This window comes from Yarrowia lipolytica, chromosome 1C (assembly GCF_001761485.1).
Source record: "Yarrowia lipolytica chromosome 1C, complete sequence".
NCBI lineage: Eukaryota > Fungi > Ascomycota > Dipodascomycetes > Dipodascales > Yarrowia > Yarrowia lipolytica.
Genome location: NC_090772.1, coordinates 459,923 through 480,192, shown reverse-complemented (window position 1 = coordinate 480,192; position 20,270 = coordinate 459,923). Strand labels below are relative to the sequence as shown.

Below are 20,270 nucleotides of genomic sequence, written 5' to 3'. Positions count from 1 at the left end.
CTGACCCTTTACTTTTTGCGTGCGAAAGAATAGCGAGATTTCACCAGGTAGTATCTCGGTTGCCGGCGGAAAGAATTGAACGACACTCGATAGCCGCTACGACGAAGCAACACACAAGTGCGCAAGTCACACACCACAGCCAAGTCATATAAACATCGCAACGACACATTAACGATCACAGGGCACCACACAACCACGGCTCCTGCATTGGTTGAACATCAGTTTTATTATTCGCCACCGAGTATTCACGATATTGGCTCTGTTGCAGAATTGTGAACCAACAACAACGTTACAAGCCTAGTGTCTCTCAACAACACCCCCTTCAACATGGACATTGTTGCAACGACACAAAAGGAGCTGTATGGATGGTACGCGTATGCATGGGCCGCCGAGCCGTTCATGGTTGTGGCTGTAGCAACTTACATCCCCCAATTGTTGCAATCATACGCTCGTCAGAATGCGGTTTTAGCAGACGATCACTCTCAGCCCTGCGATTCGCCTCCAGTGCCATTTCCAGGCGACCCCGGAGTTCCTACCGACCCTGGTATCCCCCCAAACAACAGTCTGTCCTCATCTGTGCCCTGGTTTCTGCGCGCAAATGAGATTCAGCTGTTGGAGTCCCCCGACACCGTGCATACCATGAAAGACCATAAGGCGAAACCCACACAGCCCACGTGCGTCATCAAATTTTTTGGCATCTACATTGACACTGCATCTTTTCCTCTCTACACATTCTCGCTTTCAGTGCTGCTGCAGGTCGTCGTGGTCATCTCCATGTCTGGAGCAGCCGACCGCGGCCGTTTCCGAAAACAATTGCTCTTGTTTTTCGGCATTGCCGGAGCTCTAACCACCGGCCTGTTTGTTTTTATCACCCCCAAGCGGTACTACCTTGGTTCGTTCCTCGCTATCGTCTCTAATGCTGCTTTTGGTGCCGCTACAGTGTGCGGAAACGCATATTTGCCAGTCCTGGCAGCAGGTATGAAGGACGGAACCACGTCAGAGGAGCCCAGCGAGCCCAGCACTCCTTCCGATACGTCGAAACCCGCCTCCAGAAGCGAGAACACACCGCTGCTATCCGCCTCAGGTGTTGACTACGAGACTGGAGAATCATCCAACACAGCCGAAATCGTCAAAATCGACCACAGAGCAAACGTGTCGGCCAGAATCTCGGGAACAGGTGTAGCCCTGGGCTACCTTGCCGGATTCATTGTCCAAATCATCTCCATATATCTGGTCATCACTACAGGTTCTACCACCTGGTCTCTGCGTCTGGCTCTGCTGATTGTTGGTGTATGGTGGCTCATTTTCCAGATTCCTGTGCTAATGTGGTTAAAACCACGTCCTGGTCCTCCTCTTCCTATCAAGACAGACCCCCAGAACCACCCCTGGACTGCTACTCTGGATCGTGTCACTAACGGAGGATGGTCGTATGTTACCTATGGATGGAAGACCCTCCTGGTGACCTTCAAAGAGGCTCGTCAGATGAAGGATGTGGCTCTTTTCTTGGTGGGTTGGTTCCTAGTGTCCGATGGAATCACTACCATCAACTCCACAGCCGTTCTGTTTGCCCAGGGTGAGCTGCGGATGTCTCCTGCTAATCTGGCGGTCATGGGCATGCTCGTTGTGATCAGTGGCATTTCTGGAGCCAAACTGACACCTCTGATTGGAGGAACAAGGGCGTCTCCTATCAAATCCATCGTTGTAGTGGTTTCTCTGGCTGCTGCAGTTCCCGCTTACGGTATTCTAGGTTTCTTCTTCACCAACATTGGTCTGAAAAACCCGTGGGAGCTTTACGTGCTTGCTGTTTGGTATGGCTTTGCTCTCGGAGGTCTCAACACTGTCTGTCGATCGACGTTCAGTATGCTGATTCCACGCGGAAAGGAGGCTGTCTTCTTTTCGCTCTTTTCCGTCACCGACAAGGGCTCCTCTGTGCTCGGGCCCCTACTTGTTGGTCTGATTGTTGACAAGACTCATAACCTGCGCCACGCCTTCTACCTTCTGTTGGTACTGCTGATCACTCCCATTGGACTGTTCCTGATGATTGATATGGAGCGGGGTAGAAAGGAGGCCGAGTACTTGGAGACGGTGGAGGAGTAGATAGAAGATGTGGCATACTTACGATATTGAAATATATTACGGATTTAGCCAGCCTACGAGTAATGGAGGCGTATTACTGTATGGTGGCGACAGTCAATGTTACTGCCCTTGATAGTTGCACTAGTGGACTTACACAGGGTGGCAGTGGGTGCGGTGATACTTTCACAAACAACTTTCTCCCCACAGATATTCTTGCTTTGGTCTGTGCTCATTTGCAACTTGATGATATTGTCGTCTTTGGACAAGTTAACAGACCCATACGACTCAGCTGATGGGAGTAATCCTTGAGCAACAGGGTACTACAGCATGTTCTTTTTCGATACAGGTACAAGGAGACATGCAGGTCATTCTTCTCAGGTGTCTGCTCTTTTCTTCACCTGTAGAGTATATCCAACGATTTAAGTCAAGTATCGAGAGAGGACTACTGTGGAGTGTACTGTACGGAAGGCAGTTGATGAGTACCAGTTGTATTACAGGTGGCTCTTTACAGTTGTCATTAGTTTAATCGAGATGCTTGTATCGTTTACGTAACTGCAGAAGGTGGTTTGAATGAGGTAGTGTGTTCTTCCAGACAGTTGGCTCCTGTTGGATTGGCAGTCTACTACGACATGCTCTTTAACGTTGACTTGCCCAGCAGATACAACCTACGGGGTTCCCTATCCTCGTCTAGTCAAGGGTGTCGAGATGCTAACAGATACAGTGACTAAGCAGTATCCCCGGTATTGTCTCCACAGGCCTTCTGGAATTGTAACAGGACTGGTTGACCATGAACTCGCTAGTATATGATGGACATAGATACATGATAACAGAGAAACCGAGGCATAGAACAAGCCGGATAGTTCACGTGACAATTCCAATTTACCGCAGAAAAAGAGATCACATGACTTCTCTACACTACAAGACAGCACACACTCAGATTCCATACACTTCGGTAACATATCTTTCAATCGCATAAACTAGATAACAAGATTATGGAATCTGCAGTATACATGGCTTGGACTAGCCATCTTATTGAAGAAGACAAGCCACTATTTAGAAAAACAGGTCAGGTACGATATTGTCGGACAAACATGTGGAATTTTATTGAAAGTGATGATGGCAACTACGACAACGACGAATATCACCCTATTAACGGGACCAGTAACCACGATATCTGCGGAAATCACAACACCTTCAGCACCGACCCCAGCTCGTTCAACTTCAAACCAACTTTCAAGCTCAGTGATACTCTCAAATTTCCTAGTCTGTCCAAATGTCGATCAGAGACCAACATTCGGTGTGGAAACAGTGTCGGATTCGGGAAATCCATTCTCAAGTCAAAATCCGAGACCCAGTTGGTGTCTATTCTGAAAGAATCTACTTCTCGAGAGTCTGAGGAAGATAGGTATCTTTCTGGAGGGTATTCTGAGACGCTCGTCGCCAAGGAAGAGGTTAGGTTTAAGAGACCTACATTGAAATATACCAAATCTGAGTCCAAGTTTGGAACTTATGGGTTCGATTCGTGTCGGTATATTTCTGGAGATGAGGACTACAGTTATCGACCCGAGCGAGTGGCTACTGACAGTTACAAATACTCATCATTTAGCCCCGGAGGTAACGGAGACAAGAAGAAGGAGGCTATCCGGGTGCCTGGATCATCGTCTGTGAGTGGAGCAAGTCTTGGAATGCGATCAACTACCTCCTATACACGTTCTCTTGACCATTTCACGTTGAGAGTTGTCAAAGGGGGCGAAAATGATGGGGTTCCACGACACAAGTCTCTGGATAGTATTTTGGAGTTCCCTGAAGAGTACAACTACGACCATTTTACTCTTCAAGACGATCATACCTTGGGCGAGAATGGTACTGGGAATGCCATACCATCCATTACTAATGCAGTTCAATCGGACATGAACGGGATTGAGCCTCCAGTTGAGAAACAACCCATCCCCAGAGCCAGTTTGAATGGGTCTACTTCCAGTTCAAAACCTGGCTCGAGCTTTTCTTCTGCAGAGTTGAGTTGGAGTCTTCCTCACATTGATAGATCTGAGCCTCCAAAACCCAGCAACTTGGCTTCTGGATCTCTTTTGAGATCGAGTTCTCGACCTCCCCCCAAGCCAAGACGTACCAGTACTCACAGCTTCTCTCTGATATCCAACGATCCTAGGCCATCAGCAGTGTCGATCACTAATTCAAGACAAACTACCGCTGGAGGGCCCAAGACACCTCACCATAATACTCAGTCCGACAAGTCCAGGTCAGTGTCCAAAAGTAATCCCCCAGTCAACCATTACTCCCATTCCAACAATCAACAAACATTCTCAAATGAAGAAACCCATTTCAACAACCCTCTGACTCCTCAATATACCAACCCTCGACAGTCAACCCCTCCACCCAGTGACGTGCTGAGCCCAAGAGAGCCCCAGAACTCACCTCCAAAAGCTGATCTGCTCGCGGCAATCGCACATATTGTCCCTCTGGTATCAGTCGAGTCATGTGACAAACCAGCTCAACACGAGGCCACTCCTCCTCCTGCCAACAACACCGCTTCTCCAACACATGACAATAGCCCATCGGCGTACCAGAACTCCAAGTCACGCGCAGTTGCAAACTTGCGGAACCGCCAACTGCTCCAAGCCCGAGGCATCCGAGTATTACCGCCCAGTCCTCTCAGACAGGTCTGTCACGTGAGATCAGACGAAGAAGACCTCGCCGGCCAGACGTCTGCACACCCGCCTGCCCGGAGAGCCTCCTTGTTCAAAACATACACGCAACCACATGAAAAACCGGAGACATCCATGGAGTCACGTGACTCTGTGTTCAAGACGCAGACGGAGACGGCGCTGTTCAAGTCACGAGACCTTCTGGAGAAGTTCAGGCTTCGCAAGCCTACGACCTTGACTTTGGCCAAGAATCTTGTGGATGAGATTCTTCTCTTCTCGGCTCGGTATCTGCTCATTAAGCAGGAGAAGCTACGTAAATATGCTCTACTTCATTCTGCCGTTACCAACTGTTACCTTCTCAATACTGGCTGGATACGTGATCACAAGACCCGTATTTTCTCTAAAGCCGAGGGACCCTTTATTGTCAACAAGAGAAAGTGAGGAAAGGGATGACTGCAAGTAGTTTTTGTGTTTGTTTTTTTATTTTAATAGAGCCGTGCCATGTTACTGTGACCTGTTTAATACCTCAGATAGTCTCGTACTCGTACAAGTAGACATATATCTACACTCATAATCTCACATGTATCAGCTGTAGGTACACTTATGACCCGATGGGATCCAAAAGAGATACGAAAAGAAGTACAAGGCAAAACTTGCTCGGAAGAGATGTCTAAATCCAGCAATATCATTAATTTCAAGTGTTGTGTCTCGGTACTTGCCGTTTGGAACAAGACCCATTTCATCTCGGTCAAAAATCGTCAGATTCGAGATGCGAGAACTCCACGGAAATATGCGCACTCACGTGATCAAGAATAATCTCAAACACGTAAACACGTTGAGTCAAGCCGCGGCACAGGCCTCGTCCGCCACGAGCCCGGAGAGAGCCCACCCTGCGATACAAACCTTGAGCGTGCCCACCAAGGTGTCACGTGATCTGCTTTCTCCACAGCCTATCCTACCATGTGTGTGCCCACGTGCGTTATCGAACAAAGCCGCGCTGAAATTTAGCTTGGCTCGTGTGCGCACAAAAAATGTTAATCTTAAAATGTGACGTGCAGTTTACATACAGAAAAAACGCATGTCCGCTAGCAGTCGTGTGAGTCTTCCCCACAATGACTCGGATCTACACTGCGAAATCCAGAGCGTTCAGGGGACGTAAAAAGGCCACAAGGGTATCAATCGAGGACAAGCACGTCTTTTTAGCGTATTTCTAATTTCACTCTTCGATGGGCGAGCGAGACATCATAGGGTCTATTTATGAAAGCAAGTACAGTATCGTAGGAGGTAGAATGTACACACGCCTTCGGAAAAGACCTGGTCTTGTTTTGCTCATACAGCTCTCAGGCATCGGCTCTTTGATGCTATTCTCCAAGGTGGAGGAGTGACGAATGCGTCGGCTTGCAGTGAAACAGGTGGTAGCTTCAGTTTTGAGTGATGCACTCTGAGCTTCGACGATGCGGGCAGTGCAACATGTTTGAAGAGCAGCATATTCGAGTCACTGACCAGGACCAAGACGTAGATACTGTGAATTGTTGCTACTGTTGATTGTAGCTACCGTGAATATAAGACTGTTGCTCCTGCACTGGCTATTCACTACCAGCTTGACAGTTCATCTTCAGACTCCCCGATAGAAAATAGCTTGACGATTCATAGTCGTAGCTATAAGAGGGCTAGAAGCTACAAAAGCACATGAGACTAATGCAAAACTAGCACTTGTTGCAAGCCTTCTTTGATAATCTTGCTTGTCATGCTTGGGGTCACAAGTCATAGTACAATGTACGTTTCACTAAATTAGTTTTCATACATTTACCAAGCCAAATCCTTGATGAAAGTGTCGCCAACTCCTTCCAAGATGCTCCCATTAACATTAAATTAGTAAAATGGACCACCACCAGTCTGCTGAACCTCTCCACCAGCTTTTGGCCAACCAAATCCCCCGTTTAGAGCAATTTTGGCTTGTCCTGAAACCCCGTGTTTTTTGCCCGGATCAGAAACACTCTAACCGAACACTATTCGAATGTTATTTGCAATCGACTTGGACAAACAAGGCTGTCGATCGCACCCGACAGACACGGCCAAACTGCGGTATGCTGAGGTCGTGTGCCGTGTCTCGCAAAAGTTGCTTTTGTATGAGGGGTTAAACGGTATGGATAGACGACGCTTCCAGGCGGTCTGAATGATAAGAATGGTCTATAGCACCAACTGCACCAGGTCCACACCCTTGTACAACCGCGTTTTCCGCTTCTAACGCAGTTATACCCGCGCCTATAGCTAGCTTGGCTTGATCATGCGTGCCATATCGAATTGTTCGGTCGTACAAGATGCACCATGAGAAGGACACAACCACAAACCATAGTTGTAGCCTCACATAGTATCTATACACATTATCGCTCCCTTGAAGCGCTCTAACGTCAGGTGTCTCAACCAGTATTATTCCATAACTCCTCCATAATAACTGATAATATCACCTCTACTGACCCGACTTGGAAGGTCTATCTTTTCATGTCTCAGGCCAAGCACAAGTCCAAAGTCTGTTGGAAGCTCATTTTCTCCCACCCAAGAGCCGTCCAGAGCCAGTTTGGACCCCGAGCAGCCATCTCCGTGGGGTTTCCTTGCAATTTCCACTTTTCGTTTGCACCGTTTAGCACCCACCGCTTCCAAGTTTTTGCGTCGGGGTTTTTTTTGTTCAACTTTTTTTCCAGTCCAACTTGTTTGGCTTTCCGTTTCTGCACAAATCTAAACTGGGTCACACTACCACCTCGCGTGCCAGGGTGGAGTGGGCTTGGAGAAGTGGCCGAAACCAGCGACAAATCCATTAAATTTCATTTTGAAAAAACCAGAGTGGTCAGGAAGTTCACGTGACTATATCTAGACTAATCACGTAACCACACTACCTCTCCAGCGTCCTCCGCAAAAATCCGCCCCCTGATCCGCCCTGGAACCTTGTTTCTGCACGGCAACTTGCAGCAACGTTATTTTGCATGGCCACGTGCGTAGATCAAGCCAGGTAGTGGGCGTCGATGCATGTGGTCATGCGAGGGGAAAAATCTGGCGTTCGTCCTGAGAAGATGAGTCGCCCAAATATGGGAGATATAAGCGTATATTCTGGACCGGGGCCGTCAGAGCTACATTTTGCATGTTTTCAATACCTGCTGCCGTGTCTTGTACACATTCAAAAATCGCCCCCACGTCATGTGATGTAACTCTAAAGAAACGTGCTTAATCGATCCCATTGATTGGAAGAGTCTATCCGGCACTAGCGCTGACCGTCTTATCAGACTTGGAGCTCAAAACCATGGGACTTATATGGGTGTGTGGACGGGGTGTAGAATTTCTCGTGTTTGCGACTTTTGATTTTAGACGCCCTTTGCACCTGCTCTAGCGACCGCCGAGACTGAATAATGGCCGTGGTGTCCCCTACAACCGGCCTGCCCCCCGCTCAAGCGGGCCCTCACCTCCCTCCAAACACAAACACCGTCACTCACACGACTAACTTTACCCACGTGCGCTCGTGTCCACGTGTGGAGGTTTTGGGTCGTCAGCGTAGCAATATATATGGTGGCTCCGAGGTGGTTTCTCACAATCCACACTCCAGACCGCCTCCACCGCCACCGCCCCCAGGTTACCCACACTACAGCCAACACCCCCCAGGCAACTACTACACACACCCTTCTCCTACTACCCCCAACACGGCTTCTCCGACCCACTACCGTCCGCACATGTCGTCTCCACACATCCCTTCGCCGCCCCACAGTGGCACGCTGCACGAGTACAAGAAGACGCTTCCCTCCATTGGCAACATGGTGCCTCCCATGTCGCTTCCTCCGCCGCTCATTGACTCCAACTCGTCGGATTCGGGGGCCTCGAATCAGAACAAGTTCCCTCCTCCTCCGGGCAGACGGCGCACCATCATCCACATGAGTCCGCACGTCAACACTGCGCCCAACAGTAGAAACAACTCCATATCGCGCACCAATTCCATGAGTCGCAGCAACTCCATTAGTGCCATGAGCTCGCCGGGCCTGCCACCGCTCAACCAGCACCAGCAGGTTTTCAGCGACTCGTCTGACGAAGACAAGAAGACCGCCGAGGCACATGAACAACAACATCACCACCAACAACATCAACACAGCGAACAGCCCAAGCGAAAGCTGTCGAGCTTGGATCCCCTGGAGGAGGAGAGCCCGATGATGAACCCCACACACAACAGCCACGTGACCCACATGCCCGGCCACGTGAACAAAAAGCCACGACCTGACAAGGAACTCAAAAAGTCGGCCCGCAAAACCGCCCACAGTGCCATCGAACGACGACGACGATCGAAAATGAACGAGGAATTCGACTCGCTCAAACAGCTGGTTCCTGCTTGTAGACAGTCAATAGCGGCTGAAGGGGGCGATGCCGGACTTCACAAGCTCACCATCCTTCAGGCTACTGTTGAATACGTGCGATACCTGCAGGCGTGTCTGGATTCTGTCGAAAACGGACAGCAGATCTACCTCAATGGCCCCGAGCTGCCTGGGAAGAAGGCACGAGGAAGCATGAGTTACTCCGGAGGCTCCAATCCCCCATCCAACCTATGTTCTCCTGCCTCTTCCATTTCAGGAACCCCCATGATGCTTCCTGTAGGCAGCATGAGTCCTCTGGATCGGTTCTCGTTTGGAACTCCCCAGATTAGCGGCCAGTCTGGCTCTACCCCGAGTATGACCCCTAGTATGACTCCCAATATGGGACCTACTGCCACCAGTTTCGCTCTACCTGAGTCTGCCATCAAGATTGAGGACACAAAGTCGTTTGAGGCCAGCCGAACCCTGTTGATGTTGGGTCAGAAGGATAAGGAGAAGGATCGGGGATTCCTCAAGGTGAGTGATTTGCTCAGTTAGTGTGCGAGAGCTCTCATCCAAATCATTAACTGGGACCCTCATTCATCATCTAGTATATTAGTTAATTTATTATAGAGATTTGTACAATACTTGTAACGGTTGAAGGGGCTTCCATTCACCCAGTCTGTATCCATAGCAACCCAGAAGAACCAATAAAACACTACAATTCCCCACGCGACGGTATGCGCACGTTGGTTTCTGCACGTGCGTCCCCACGTGCTCATTATCTCGATAAGCATTGACGCATATACTTGCACCAGATAGTGCACGTGGTATGCGAGAGAATGCAGGGCTAGAGTTAATTGGCCACCATCTCCGCAACAGGAAGCGTTTTTGCGGAGCAGGCCACGACTTTGGAAATACAGGGGCCATTGGTGGAATAGATGGGCTCCCCGCAAGGAAGAAGGTGGGCCGTATTGCAGGAGTCATGTTTGGTGGGCATTGCTTTAGTAGCTACTGAGACACGTTCAGAAGTCACAGTTGTACGCGCGCAGTGTGTTTGTAGTCCGATTATAGCAAGAAGTCTCATCGCAGTACAGATGATCAATGTTTAGACCTGTCTTAGTGTGTATTTGTCAATTGGCTTCACTGATAATCACCCGTGGTCCAAAGAAGAAGCATCGTTCAGAGGTAGAAGTGTAACTGGCCCTGGGAAGAGTGAGCGTGTGCCTCTCCTATGAGGGGAAGCGGTCCACGAGGAAGGTGTGTCTGAAATAACGCTTTTGATTTGACAGTTGGGACTGTGAGACGTGGTTTCAGGAATGTAGAGTGAGACATGCGGCTGGAAGCCATTTCCGGGACACTGGGTGCGACATTGATAGCGTAAGGGGAAGCCACAGTATGTACTACTTGTACTAGTCTCCACCAAAATGGTTGTAGGAGAAGTTGTGGTTCTTGTTTATCTGGGAGATTATATTCTATCCGTTGTACAACTACACGAAGTATTTCCTCAGGGAACCTTTCAGTTCTATATCTCAGTGATCTGTTCAGTAATACCAGCTCAGGAAATGTACGTGCCTAATGAATGCTAAACTGACATTGGAACTGATCCAAGATAGCGGTACACAAGCAGAGTTCTTCTATCCACTAAAGGATTGTCCAACTGTTGCTTTTTGCGATTCCAACTTCTAGTGCATTTTCTATACCAACTATAAGGCGCTCCCAACGTTCGTCCAGTTCTAGAGCGATAGAGAGGCCTGTTATGACCACCAAGACTTCGGATTCTTAAAAACAGAACTGTCGAACGACTTTGTAAGGCCATATTATTAAATGATCAGCATGAATCAATCAGACTTGCACGTTCGGCCTTGTCACTGTTCAGGATATACTGTATAAGAAGAAAAGCCAATATGACAAATGTTCAGGTCAATTGTCCGGATTGTAAAACCTCTACACTGATATTGTTCATAATGCCATCAATATATCCCCTCCCCCCCTTTCAGTGAGAAAGGAACCACTTTAAAATCCGACACTGACGCTCGAATTCTGTGACGATAACTGTAATGTCTCAGTATCAATGGATACAGTACCGAACGAAATTCTGCTCAACATTTTCCTCTTTTGTGAACTCGAAGCAGCGGTTCCGCTTAGTCAGACATGTTCGCGAGCCGCCATGATGTGGACTGATCTCGACGCCACCGTGATTCGTTGCCGAGTTCTAGAACGGGTCCCCTGGATCACTCTCAACGAGTCTGGAACCGGTCTTAGCTCATGGCAAAAGTGCGCTCTAGCAATCGTGGCTCGGACTGAAGCGTCCCAGAACAAACTGAGAGGATGGAGTTATGTCTATCAAGAGAATGCCAGACGACAGATCACCCGAGGATCCCGTGACAGCAGATGGAGCCCACCTGTGGCTGCAGAAGAGGTGAAAAAGCAACCAGGGGTGATTCATCCAATGAGAGGGCCAAATCCAGAAGAAATCAAGGTCCGGCATCCAGACGCCTTTTACTCGCCAGTGGTTCTGGATGAGAACGACGTCTTTCTGCACATTTCAGATTTGAACGACAAATCGCACCACAACCTGATCAACAAGGGTCTTTGTTCCAGGGATGAAGATGGCACTTGGGTGGTCACCAACGAGCATTATCTGCATGAGAACGTCAAAGTCACCCTGCTACCAAACAATACTGGGGCTTTCTTGATGGTCTACTACGTTAAACGTCAAGCAGATGACCCGATTGAAACAAATTTCAGCTCCCAATTCTACCATCTGACCCCAGAGAGTGTTCCGCCATCCTCCCTGGATCCCCAAGAGTGGCTCAGCTCTGCTAAACCTATTGGTCCGCCTATCTCGCTGAAATACCCAGAGCTCAATCTCAGGAGAGTAGTATGCAGCTACAATCAGGTCTACAATGGTTTCCTCTACGCAATGGTCCGTGTAGGCGAATGGGTTCGGTTCTGGATCGACCTGGGCATTGTAAACATAGACGGCACTCGTGATTTGGCTGTGAATGCCAATTTTCCAATTCTGGAATGTTCATTTATTGATCTCACAAACAGAGACCATCGACGGGGATATGTTGAAGATGGACTGGACAATTATTTCGTTCTTTCTGGCGAGATTAGCACATGGATTTCAGACCTTCGAACTGGAACCTCCTATCATGCCCAGACGCCTGAGCAACGACTAGAGCAGCAAACACATGGTATAAGCCCGTTCTTTTATCAGCATGACAAAGGAAGACCCCATTTTCACACGTGGCGCCTCTGACATTTGCACATTAACAAACTGGCTAGCTCAAGCGGCCAGCAGTAACACGTTTTGGTATAGTTAGAACTATTTGCATTCCCTTTGCACATGTCAGCACTTACTTTATCTACCTCACTCACACACTCTCTCTCCCATATTGCACTCCAAATACACCTCCTGTAAATAATACCCCAGTTATAGAAGCTTATCTTTGGCCACTGTTTCTGCGACATGCTAGAAAAAAGTAATCTGTTGAAACATCTGTAATCGGCATCAAATCGTTCAGAAATCGCTACCCAAGTACCCTCCACATTTCCAGCTTCACACCCATACCCCTTTGCACCCCTCACTCGCCATATTACGTAATCACCAAGACTAATTTAATTTCCTTATCCACACGATACACTTTGACTTGCCATATCGTCAGTCGGACTTGTTCATCAACACACTAGCGACCACATCCGCCACATCCGCCACAACAGCAACCACCACCATCTATCTCATCATATCCCTGATCTCGTATCGACCAGCCAAATAAACTTTGGCGACTACTTTATCACCACATAACATCATCATCCACAGTGCCTCCTCGCAAAAAACACAAGGGCTTACGCCACAAAAGCGCACTTGGATCGGCTAAAATGAATGGAAATGGACGGCAACCGGTCACGTACCGCGGCTACAACACGACCGAAATGACCCGTCTGTTGCTGCAGGCGCTGGGCGACCTGGGATACAAAGCCACCGCAGAGACGCTGGAAAGCGAGAGCAACATTTCGTTGGAATCCCCTCACGTTGCCCAGCTTCGTCAGGCCGTCACTTCCGGTCAATGGGATGATGCCGAGCGCTACTTTGATGGGGTGACTCTCAGAAGCGGTACAAACCCGGCAGAGTACCGCTTTCTGATTCGCAAACAACACTGTCTGGAACTTCTGGCCCAGGGCGACGATAAGGGAGGATTGAGGGTGCTTAGAGAAGAGCTAGCACCTCTAGGCGTCAACACACACGAACTTGCCGTTCTGTCCAACCATGTGTTCGAAACAAGAGAAACAGTGCTGCGACTTCTCGACGGTGACGCTGCCAAGTCGCGGGTGGCGCTACTAACACAGCTGCAGGCTTTCATAGCCCCCTCGGAAATGATCCCCGAGTACCGCCTGGCAACATTGCTGTCCCAGGCCCAGCAGCATCAGGTTGCTAAGGCTGCCCCTTATCACATGGTACCCCAGCAGCAAATGTCTCTTTTCGAAGACTACAAGGGCCAACCGGATTTGTTTCCCGACAGAGTTAGCCATGTGTTGGAGGGTCATTCGCACGAGGTTTGGAATCTTGAGTTCTCGCACTGCGGCAAGTTCTTGGCCTCAGTGTCGTGTGACAAGTCTATCATCATCTGGAATTTGGACACATATACAGCCGAGAAACGTCTTCAAGGACACTCTTCCGCCCCAGTGATGGCACTCTGGTCTCCTGACGACTCAATGATCTTGTCCGGAAGTCAAGACAAGACTGCCCGTCTGTGGAATGCCAAGACTGGTGAGCAGATTCACGTCTTTGAGGGAATTCATGCACACACCGTTTCCTGCGCATGGCTGCCTGATGGCAAACGGTTCATCACGTCGTGTGCCGACGATGCTACCATGATTTTGTGGTCAGCAGAAGACTGTACCGAGGTGCATCGATGGAAGTACAAGGCCATTCATGCGGCCGTTTCGCCCGATGGAAAGCGGCTGGTGGCAGTGGGAGGACCCGGTCCGGCGCACAACTTTGTTGTTTTCGATCTCGTCACGTTTGAGGAGGTTGCGGAAGTTGCCACGTCCCAGAAAACCACCTCTGTGAGCATTTCAGCCGACTCCCGGTACGCCCTAATAAACTTCATGGGCCCCAAGACCGGCGATGGGGTACATGAGCTGCAGCTGTGGGACATTTGCAAGCTCAGACTGTGCCAACGGTACATTGGCAACAGTCCCAGTGGATGTGTGATTCGATCGTGTTTCGGAGGAATCGACGACTCATTGGTGTTGAGTGGATCCGAGGACTCGAGAGTGTACGTGTGGAACCGCGCAGATGCGAATCTCATTGCCATTCTGCAGGGTCATTCATCTCTCGTCAACTGTGTGCAGTGGCATCCCACTAGGCCCATGTTTGCGTCAGCTGGGGATGATCACACTGTCAGAATTTGGGATAAAGAGCAGTGAGAAGACATGATATGAAGCTGTGACATGTAGAATCGTTGAGTTGTGGCAGTGGGCACGTCAAGCAGACTCTACCAACAGTACAGCGAACTGACCCGTAATGACCGTTCACAAGAGTGCATGAGTAACGAATAAATGAGTATTGATGAGCGGTGTATGTATTTTTCACTCCGGACCTTCTTGCCTTATCAATGTCTATCATTGAGATTATCAGGCATAAGGTCGCATTATCTCGACTTTGAGGAAATACAGTATGTAGATGTATTGCATTGAATTATGTTGTCCTCAATCCTCAATTCCACAGTATCAAAGAACAGTTCCACGAGAGTTTCATGGTCCATTATCATGAAAGGGTCTGGGTTTCCCCTTGGTTTGCTTTGAGCGATCCTCTTTGCAAAGATCTGCTTCATTTAATTGCTTTCAGCCTGTCTAGGGGTCTCCAGCCTTCGATTAGTTGAGCTATTGCTGTCTCTCCTTCGATATTCTTCCTGATTGTGTCAGAAGCGAGTTTTCCTGTTCCTGGTAGCCTGTACATGTCGGAGATCCTGAGAAAATGGGAGCTTGACTCGAGTTCAGGTCCGTCTGTTGTTTGTAAATGAAATGGATTATCAATCTGGTTAGATCTGAAGACATTTCAAGTTTGAAGACCGTGTCAACTCGCTCAATGCAGTCATTGCTCATCATTTCTTGATACAGGCCATAATGTGCTCAGGATTTAACAGTGGACTTTGCAGTGCTCTCCATCCTCACAGACGATGGTAATATCTGCAGCTTCCGTGTTCTCCAGCATTGTTTTGAGCTCCTAGTGACTGAAAGCTGGGCCCCTAGGTTTTTGCGAGTTGTTCTTTCATCAATATGTAGCTTCGGGGCTGATTTCACTGATACAAGCAGAGAATGAGTCTAGGTCTTCTAGGTTATTGTCAAATAAACCACTTTCTCTCGGTATAAATTATGGTATATTTATCCATTTGAAAGAATTCAACTCATCACTCACTGCCATTGACAAAACTGAGCTCTTTTTCAGTGGACTTGATGACATATTGGAGGTTCGTTGGCCATGTGGAAGTTGATGAGCGAAATCATCGTAAGACCTACATTTCCGATAAAAGCACGGTAGTTGGCTAGACCACAACGTACAATACCGATTGGACCTTAACCCAAGCGGTTGCCGCACGAGGTATAGTAGATGTTAACCACAGTACTCATCGCATGTGAGTCCACTCTTCAACACTTTTCACCGAAGTAGCGTGCCAGGACCCAACCTACTCTTCGTTCTAACTCTCACGAATCCACGTGTGGCGGATTCAGACTTTGCTATTTGCCTAAATGGTCAACTGAGACTTCGAGTATGTGTTTTTCGCTGCGTATCTCGGTATCATGGGCTGTTGTCTATGGTTTCTTAGTAATGCTGCGTGAATGAACTTATCCTAACTGCGTTTGTTGTCTTTTTTTTTTTTTTTCTGCATATACATTCATTTAATTATAACTTTGCCGTGAAAGAATAACCTTTGAAATGAATGTACGCTTACACGAATATTACTAATTAAACACGTTTAGTGTCATGGTCCAACTTGGCACGTACCTATTTCCAGTAAAAAAATCATAAAAAAACCTGGTTCAGTCCGTGTTGTATGTTGGTCCACATAGCTTCGCGTGTTTGTTCGTTCATCGGGAAAACGCCACTCCAGTCTCCAGTTCTCTAATCTCAATCCTTCCATTGCCCTCTTCATTTGCATTGCCTTTGAAAACTTCTCCTTGTGGTTCTTCTTCGTCATTGGTTTGGTTCTGCGTCCCCTGTGGTGACTACGCGCCCTGCTACGCTGTTCTCTCGGTGGCCTCGGCCGCCTTTTACGCTTGCTACTGTGTCTACTCTCGCTCATCGTGAAGTGCTGGCGGTTGTCCATCGTAGAAACACATCTGGGCTTCCTTCAGGAATTGAAGCAAACCCTGTTGGACATGTCCCAGGGTGGCGTCGTCCCCTGAGTACCGGAGGGATCTCTCCATCTTCCAGATCCCATAAGCCAATTCCCGCAGATATTTGCGTGTCTTGACTTGTTGATGTTTCCGGGGGGCGTCACTGTTCACATGCCCTGGGAAAGAGGGGAGTACTCCACATTTCGACTCGGTAAAGATCCAGTCCTTTAGAGAGTCCACTGACGGAATCTTCATCCTGGTCAACATGGAAAGAAGAACTTCGCACTTGCAGAAGATATGCTCGTGCAGATCCTGAATGATGGCCTTATCACAGAGCCCGCATCCTGGATTCTTCTTGGTGAAAACGTGGTCGTCAGGGTATCTCCATTTCACGAGCGGAAGTCGAGATATCCGCATGAGGTGAAGAACTTGTGCTTTGTTGGCGTCGGCGATGTAGTGTTTTCGAAGGTCATGCATTACCTCCTGCCAGACCATGTCGTCAGAGATGCCCCCGTAGTCGCTTCGTTGAGTCCACTTCTTCGGTCGTGCAAGTGTGTGTGGGAAGTTTGGCAAGTCGGGAGACGAGGTCTTGTGAAACATGAAGTTCTCTAGAGTAAGTGGTCCCATGCTCCACCGGAGGTGGTCGATTTCCGCTGTGGACACCATTCTGACCGGATGGTATCGTCTCGCGGCTGCGATGTCGACGTGTGCTTCCCGGAAAGATTCTGCTGCTCTCACGTTCACCTGGTTTCGTTCCCAGATTCTGTGATTAACTGTGTCTGTTGTAGAGGGCTCGTGATCTTCTCGAGGGTTGGCATGTTCCGCGGTGAGGGGCTTGTTGAGCTCGAAAGAAGCTCTGATTGCGTCTCGCATGGTGGGGGAGGCTGCGTAGCCCCAAGCTTGGCCTGTCGGAAAGCGGCAGTCGACGCGCTGGTGTGGCTTTTCCTGTGTGAGACTGTGAGTTCTGCTGTAGAACTGGAAGGTGCAGTCCCAAAGGGCCGGCGATGAGCCATGGAAGAACCTGTAAGCCCGAGCGGCCTTCAGGCACACCATGAAACGTCCCATGTCCCGCAGGTTCAGTCCTCCTCTGCCTACCGGAGTTTGGATGAAACCATTGCTGAAGGTTTTGCGTGTTTTGTCGGGTGATAATTTGTTGATCTTGTCGCACGCTAGTTCGTTCAGCTCTCGGATGAAGGTGTTGTCGATCTGGCTGACGTAGGGTCCAAGGAAATTCAGTTTCGAGAAGAAGTAGATGTTGATCATCCACGCCTTGCTGTAATAGGGGAGACCCCATAGTGAAAGGCGTCGCAGCGACTCCTTGAGGTCCTCCTTGATCTGAGCGTAGTGCGTGTCCAACCTTTCGCGATTTCCGAAGTGTACTCCGAGGTACCGGAAAATGTTGTCAGATGTCCGGAGCGTCGGGGCCTGTCGTGTGTTGTTGTCGGTTGGCCAGGTGGCGTCAATTGTTCGCTGCCATTCTGCGTCAATAAAGGTTAGTGGAACAAAACAATCGGGGGGGCCGATCTTCTGAAGCACCGTCTTTGACGGGTTTAGTGTGAGGCCTGAGACCCGTTGGAAGAGGCAGAGCACTCTACCAACCGTGGCCACGTCCTGGATGTTGTTGAGGAACACCGCTATGTCGTCCGCGAAAGCCGACACCTTCATGTGTCCAGCTGCCACTGCCTCCGGGTGAGTAGGGGGTTGTGGCGGCCTGTGCCCAGTGGTGTGGTGGTGGGATAGTGGCAGGCCTGGGGCCAGTCCAAACATCTCTCGGTCCAGACGACGCACAAGTGCGTCTACTGCGATGATGAAGAGGGTTGGAGAGAGAGGGCATCCTTGTCTCACTCCGATCTTGATGCGGACTGGGCGAGATAGGACACCTCTGATGTTGATTCTCGTTACTGCGTTCTGTTGTACAGCTAGGATACGGTTGATCATCAGTTCCGAGACACCCACATTTCGAAGCGTCTTTATCACCCAACTCTGGCTGATAGTGTCGTAGGCTTTCCGGAAGTCCAGTGATCCTACGACCCAACCCATGTTCAGCTGGGAGTAGGCGTTGCAAAAATGATCCATGGTGTCGAGATTGTTAGTGATGTGTCGACCCGGTACGAAACCGTTTTGGGCGCCGTGAATGCTGTCCGGAAGAATGTTCTGGATGGCTTTGTTAATGAGCTGTGTGTAGATCTTCACCTCTGTGTTGATCAAAGAAATAGGCCTGTAGTTGGAGATGTCGGCCTGATCTCCCGACTTGTACAGTAGTTTGATGATAGCGGTGTTGCGTTCGGTGCTGATGGGCGAGTCGGCTCCAGCTTCGTTGTAGACGTCCGTCATCAAGTCCCCCAGCTCATCCCAGCAGTCGCGGTAGAACCTGTACGGGATGCCGTCTGGCCCTGGCGCGCTGTTGTGCGTAGACGCCTTGATGGTATCGAAGATCTCCTCCTTGGTAAAAGACGAGTCCAGGCTTGGGTTAGCTGTATTCACCCTCCGGGTTTCTTCGGGGAAGAGGTCTAAAAAGGCGCTGTCGTCGGTGTCGTTGATATCGGCAGCTCTGTCGAAGATGTTGTCAAAGTATCGAGCTGAGATGTCGCAGAGAGAGGAGGTGTCGGTCTTCACTCGGCCTTGGTGGTTCCGTAGGGAGTGGATCTCCATCTGTTGCTTGGATTGTTCGACCCGAGCATGGAGCATCGGGTATGGCTCGTTAGCTGGGTAGGCTTGCCAGTCTGAGGCTGTTGCCATGAGGGCCTCGCGGCGTCTGTTGTCTGGGTGGTTGGAATCTCGAAGTGCGCGGTTTTTGGCTTCCTGTTGGATGGTGACCTTAATGTTTTCTTTCAGGCATTGCAGCTTCAGGCTGGGCTTCAAAGGACCATATCGCTTCAGAATGGATTTGACGTGGAACTTGAGCCAAGCAATGTACTCTGTATCAAAAACCCACCAGGGCATCCTCCAGGTGCCTGGGCCTCTGTCTTGTCGCTGGGTGAGGTTGCCAAAGTTAAAGACGAATTGGACCGCGTGGTGAGAGGACTTCGTGATGTTGTGACCCTGCTTGTTGGTTACCAGTTGTGTGGATTTGATCCACTGTGAGAGTGTCGAAGAGATGTGCAGCTGATCCAGGCGCCTGCCAGCTCCGCGGCTGTTGTTGGTGTGAGTGTAGAGGCCTTTTCTGTGTTTGCTGATTAGAGTGTAGGTGTCTAGTAAGTCCCAGTTAGCTAAGAAGTCCTTAAGGTGAGTCGTCACTTTTTCGCCAATCCTGCCGTCGTTGGAGGCGACCGCGTTCCAATCGCCTGCCGCTATCAGGGGGTATTGGCAGGGATGGAGGCGTAGATAGTCGTCTAGTGACTGGTAGAACTGCCGGTTAGTGAAGGGGGAGGCTCCCTGCTCGTTTGGTGCGTATACGTTGATCAGCGATAGGTGTCTGTCGGTGCCTTTGATGTGCACGTCGGCCAAACACAGTCTGTTGTCTAGGGCTGGGAAGTATTCAAAAACTGTTGTAAAGTTTGTGATGGTGACGTTGTCGGAATAGACTAGCCCCACGCCGACGCTTCTATTAGAAACACCAGCTGTGGAGCCGAGGAGGGTGTAGTGTCTGCCCCCCGGGTAGGGCGAGTTTGAAATGATTTGTTGAGCGGTTTGTAGGGAGGAGTCCACCCAGTTCGTCTCTTGAAGAAGGACGAGATCGGGGTAGTGAGTAGTTCGAATAATGTTTACAATGGTGTCGGGTAATCGGTTAAGCGCTTCCGCCATCTTAAAACCGCCGATGTTAGCCGTGATGACTTTAACATTCGGAGATTTCATTTTGGCCTGGGTGCTCTTACATGGGGCTTTAGAAGGGGTGGTAGTAGAGGTGAAAGACATG

At 49.4% G+C, this 20,270-nt stretch overlaps 7 protein-coding genes across 7 annotated transcripts; 6 read left to right on the top strand and 1 right to left on the bottom strand.

Annotated features, from left to right (window-relative positions):
- Positions 1 to 327: 327 nt before the first annotated feature.
- On the top strand, positions 328 to 2,097 carry YALI1_C04798g (uncharacterized protein; the record flags this gene model as incomplete). Its single annotated transcript, XM_501406.3, has 1 exon — positions 328 to 2,097. The coding sequence occupies one exon, from the start codon at positions 328 to 330 to the stop codon at positions 2,095 to 2,097; it is 1,770 nt and encodes a 589-aa protein (XP_501406.1).
- Positions 2,098 to 2,159: 62 nt separating this feature from the next.
- On the top strand, positions 2,160 to 2,602 carry YALI1_C04778g (uncharacterized protein; the record flags this gene model as incomplete). The annotated part of the gene is made up of 2 exons (XM_068282198.1): positions 2,160 to 2,342; positions 2,387 to 2,602. The coding sequence occupies 2 exons, from the start codon at positions 2,160 to 2,162 to the stop codon at positions 2,600 to 2,602; spliced, it is 399 nt and encodes a 132-aa protein (XP_068138299.1).
- A 466-nt stretch (positions 2,603 to 3,068) lies between these two features.
- On the top strand, positions 3,069 to 5,180 carry YALI1_C04771g (uncharacterized protein; the record flags this gene model as incomplete). The annotated part of the gene is made up of 1 exon (XM_068282197.1): positions 3,069 to 5,180. One exon carries the CDS (start codon positions 3,069 to 3,071, stop codon positions 5,178 to 5,180), a length of 2,112 nt encoding a protein of 703 aa, XP_068138298.1.
- Positions 5,181 to 8,140: 2,960 nt separating this feature from the next.
- On the top strand, positions 8,141 to 9,622 carry YALI1_C04720g (uncharacterized protein; the record flags this gene model as incomplete). Its single annotated transcript, XM_501404.3, has 1 exon — positions 8,141 to 9,622. One exon carries the CDS (start codon positions 8,141 to 8,143, stop codon positions 9,620 to 9,622), a length of 1,482 nt encoding a protein of 493 aa, XP_501404.3.
- Positions 9,623 to 11,138: 1,516 nt separating this feature from the next.
- Positions 11,139 to 12,332, top strand: YALI1_C04690g (uncharacterized protein; the record flags this gene model as incomplete). Its single annotated transcript, XM_501403.3, has 1 exon — positions 11,139 to 12,332. The coding sequence occupies one exon, from the start codon at positions 11,139 to 11,141 to the stop codon at positions 12,330 to 12,332; it is 1,194 nt and encodes a 397-aa protein (XP_501403.3).
- Positions 12,333 to 12,952: 620 nt separating this feature from the next.
- Positions 12,953 to 14,503, top strand: YALI1_C04672g (uncharacterized protein; the record flags this gene model as incomplete). The annotated part of the gene is made up of 1 exon (XM_501402.3): positions 12,953 to 14,503. One exon carries the CDS (start codon positions 12,953 to 12,955, stop codon positions 14,501 to 14,503), a length of 1,551 nt encoding a protein of 516 aa, XP_501402.3.
- Positions 14,504 to 16,366: 1,863 nt separating this feature from the next.
- Positions 16,367 to 20,269, bottom strand: YALI1_C04599t (uncharacterized protein; the record flags this gene model as incomplete). The annotated part of the gene is made up of 1 exon (XM_068282196.1): positions 16,367 to 20,269. One exon carries the CDS (start codon positions 20,267 to 20,269, stop codon positions 16,367 to 16,369), a length of 3,903 nt encoding a protein of 1,300 aa, XP_068138297.1.
- Position 20,270: the final 1 nt, after the last annotated feature.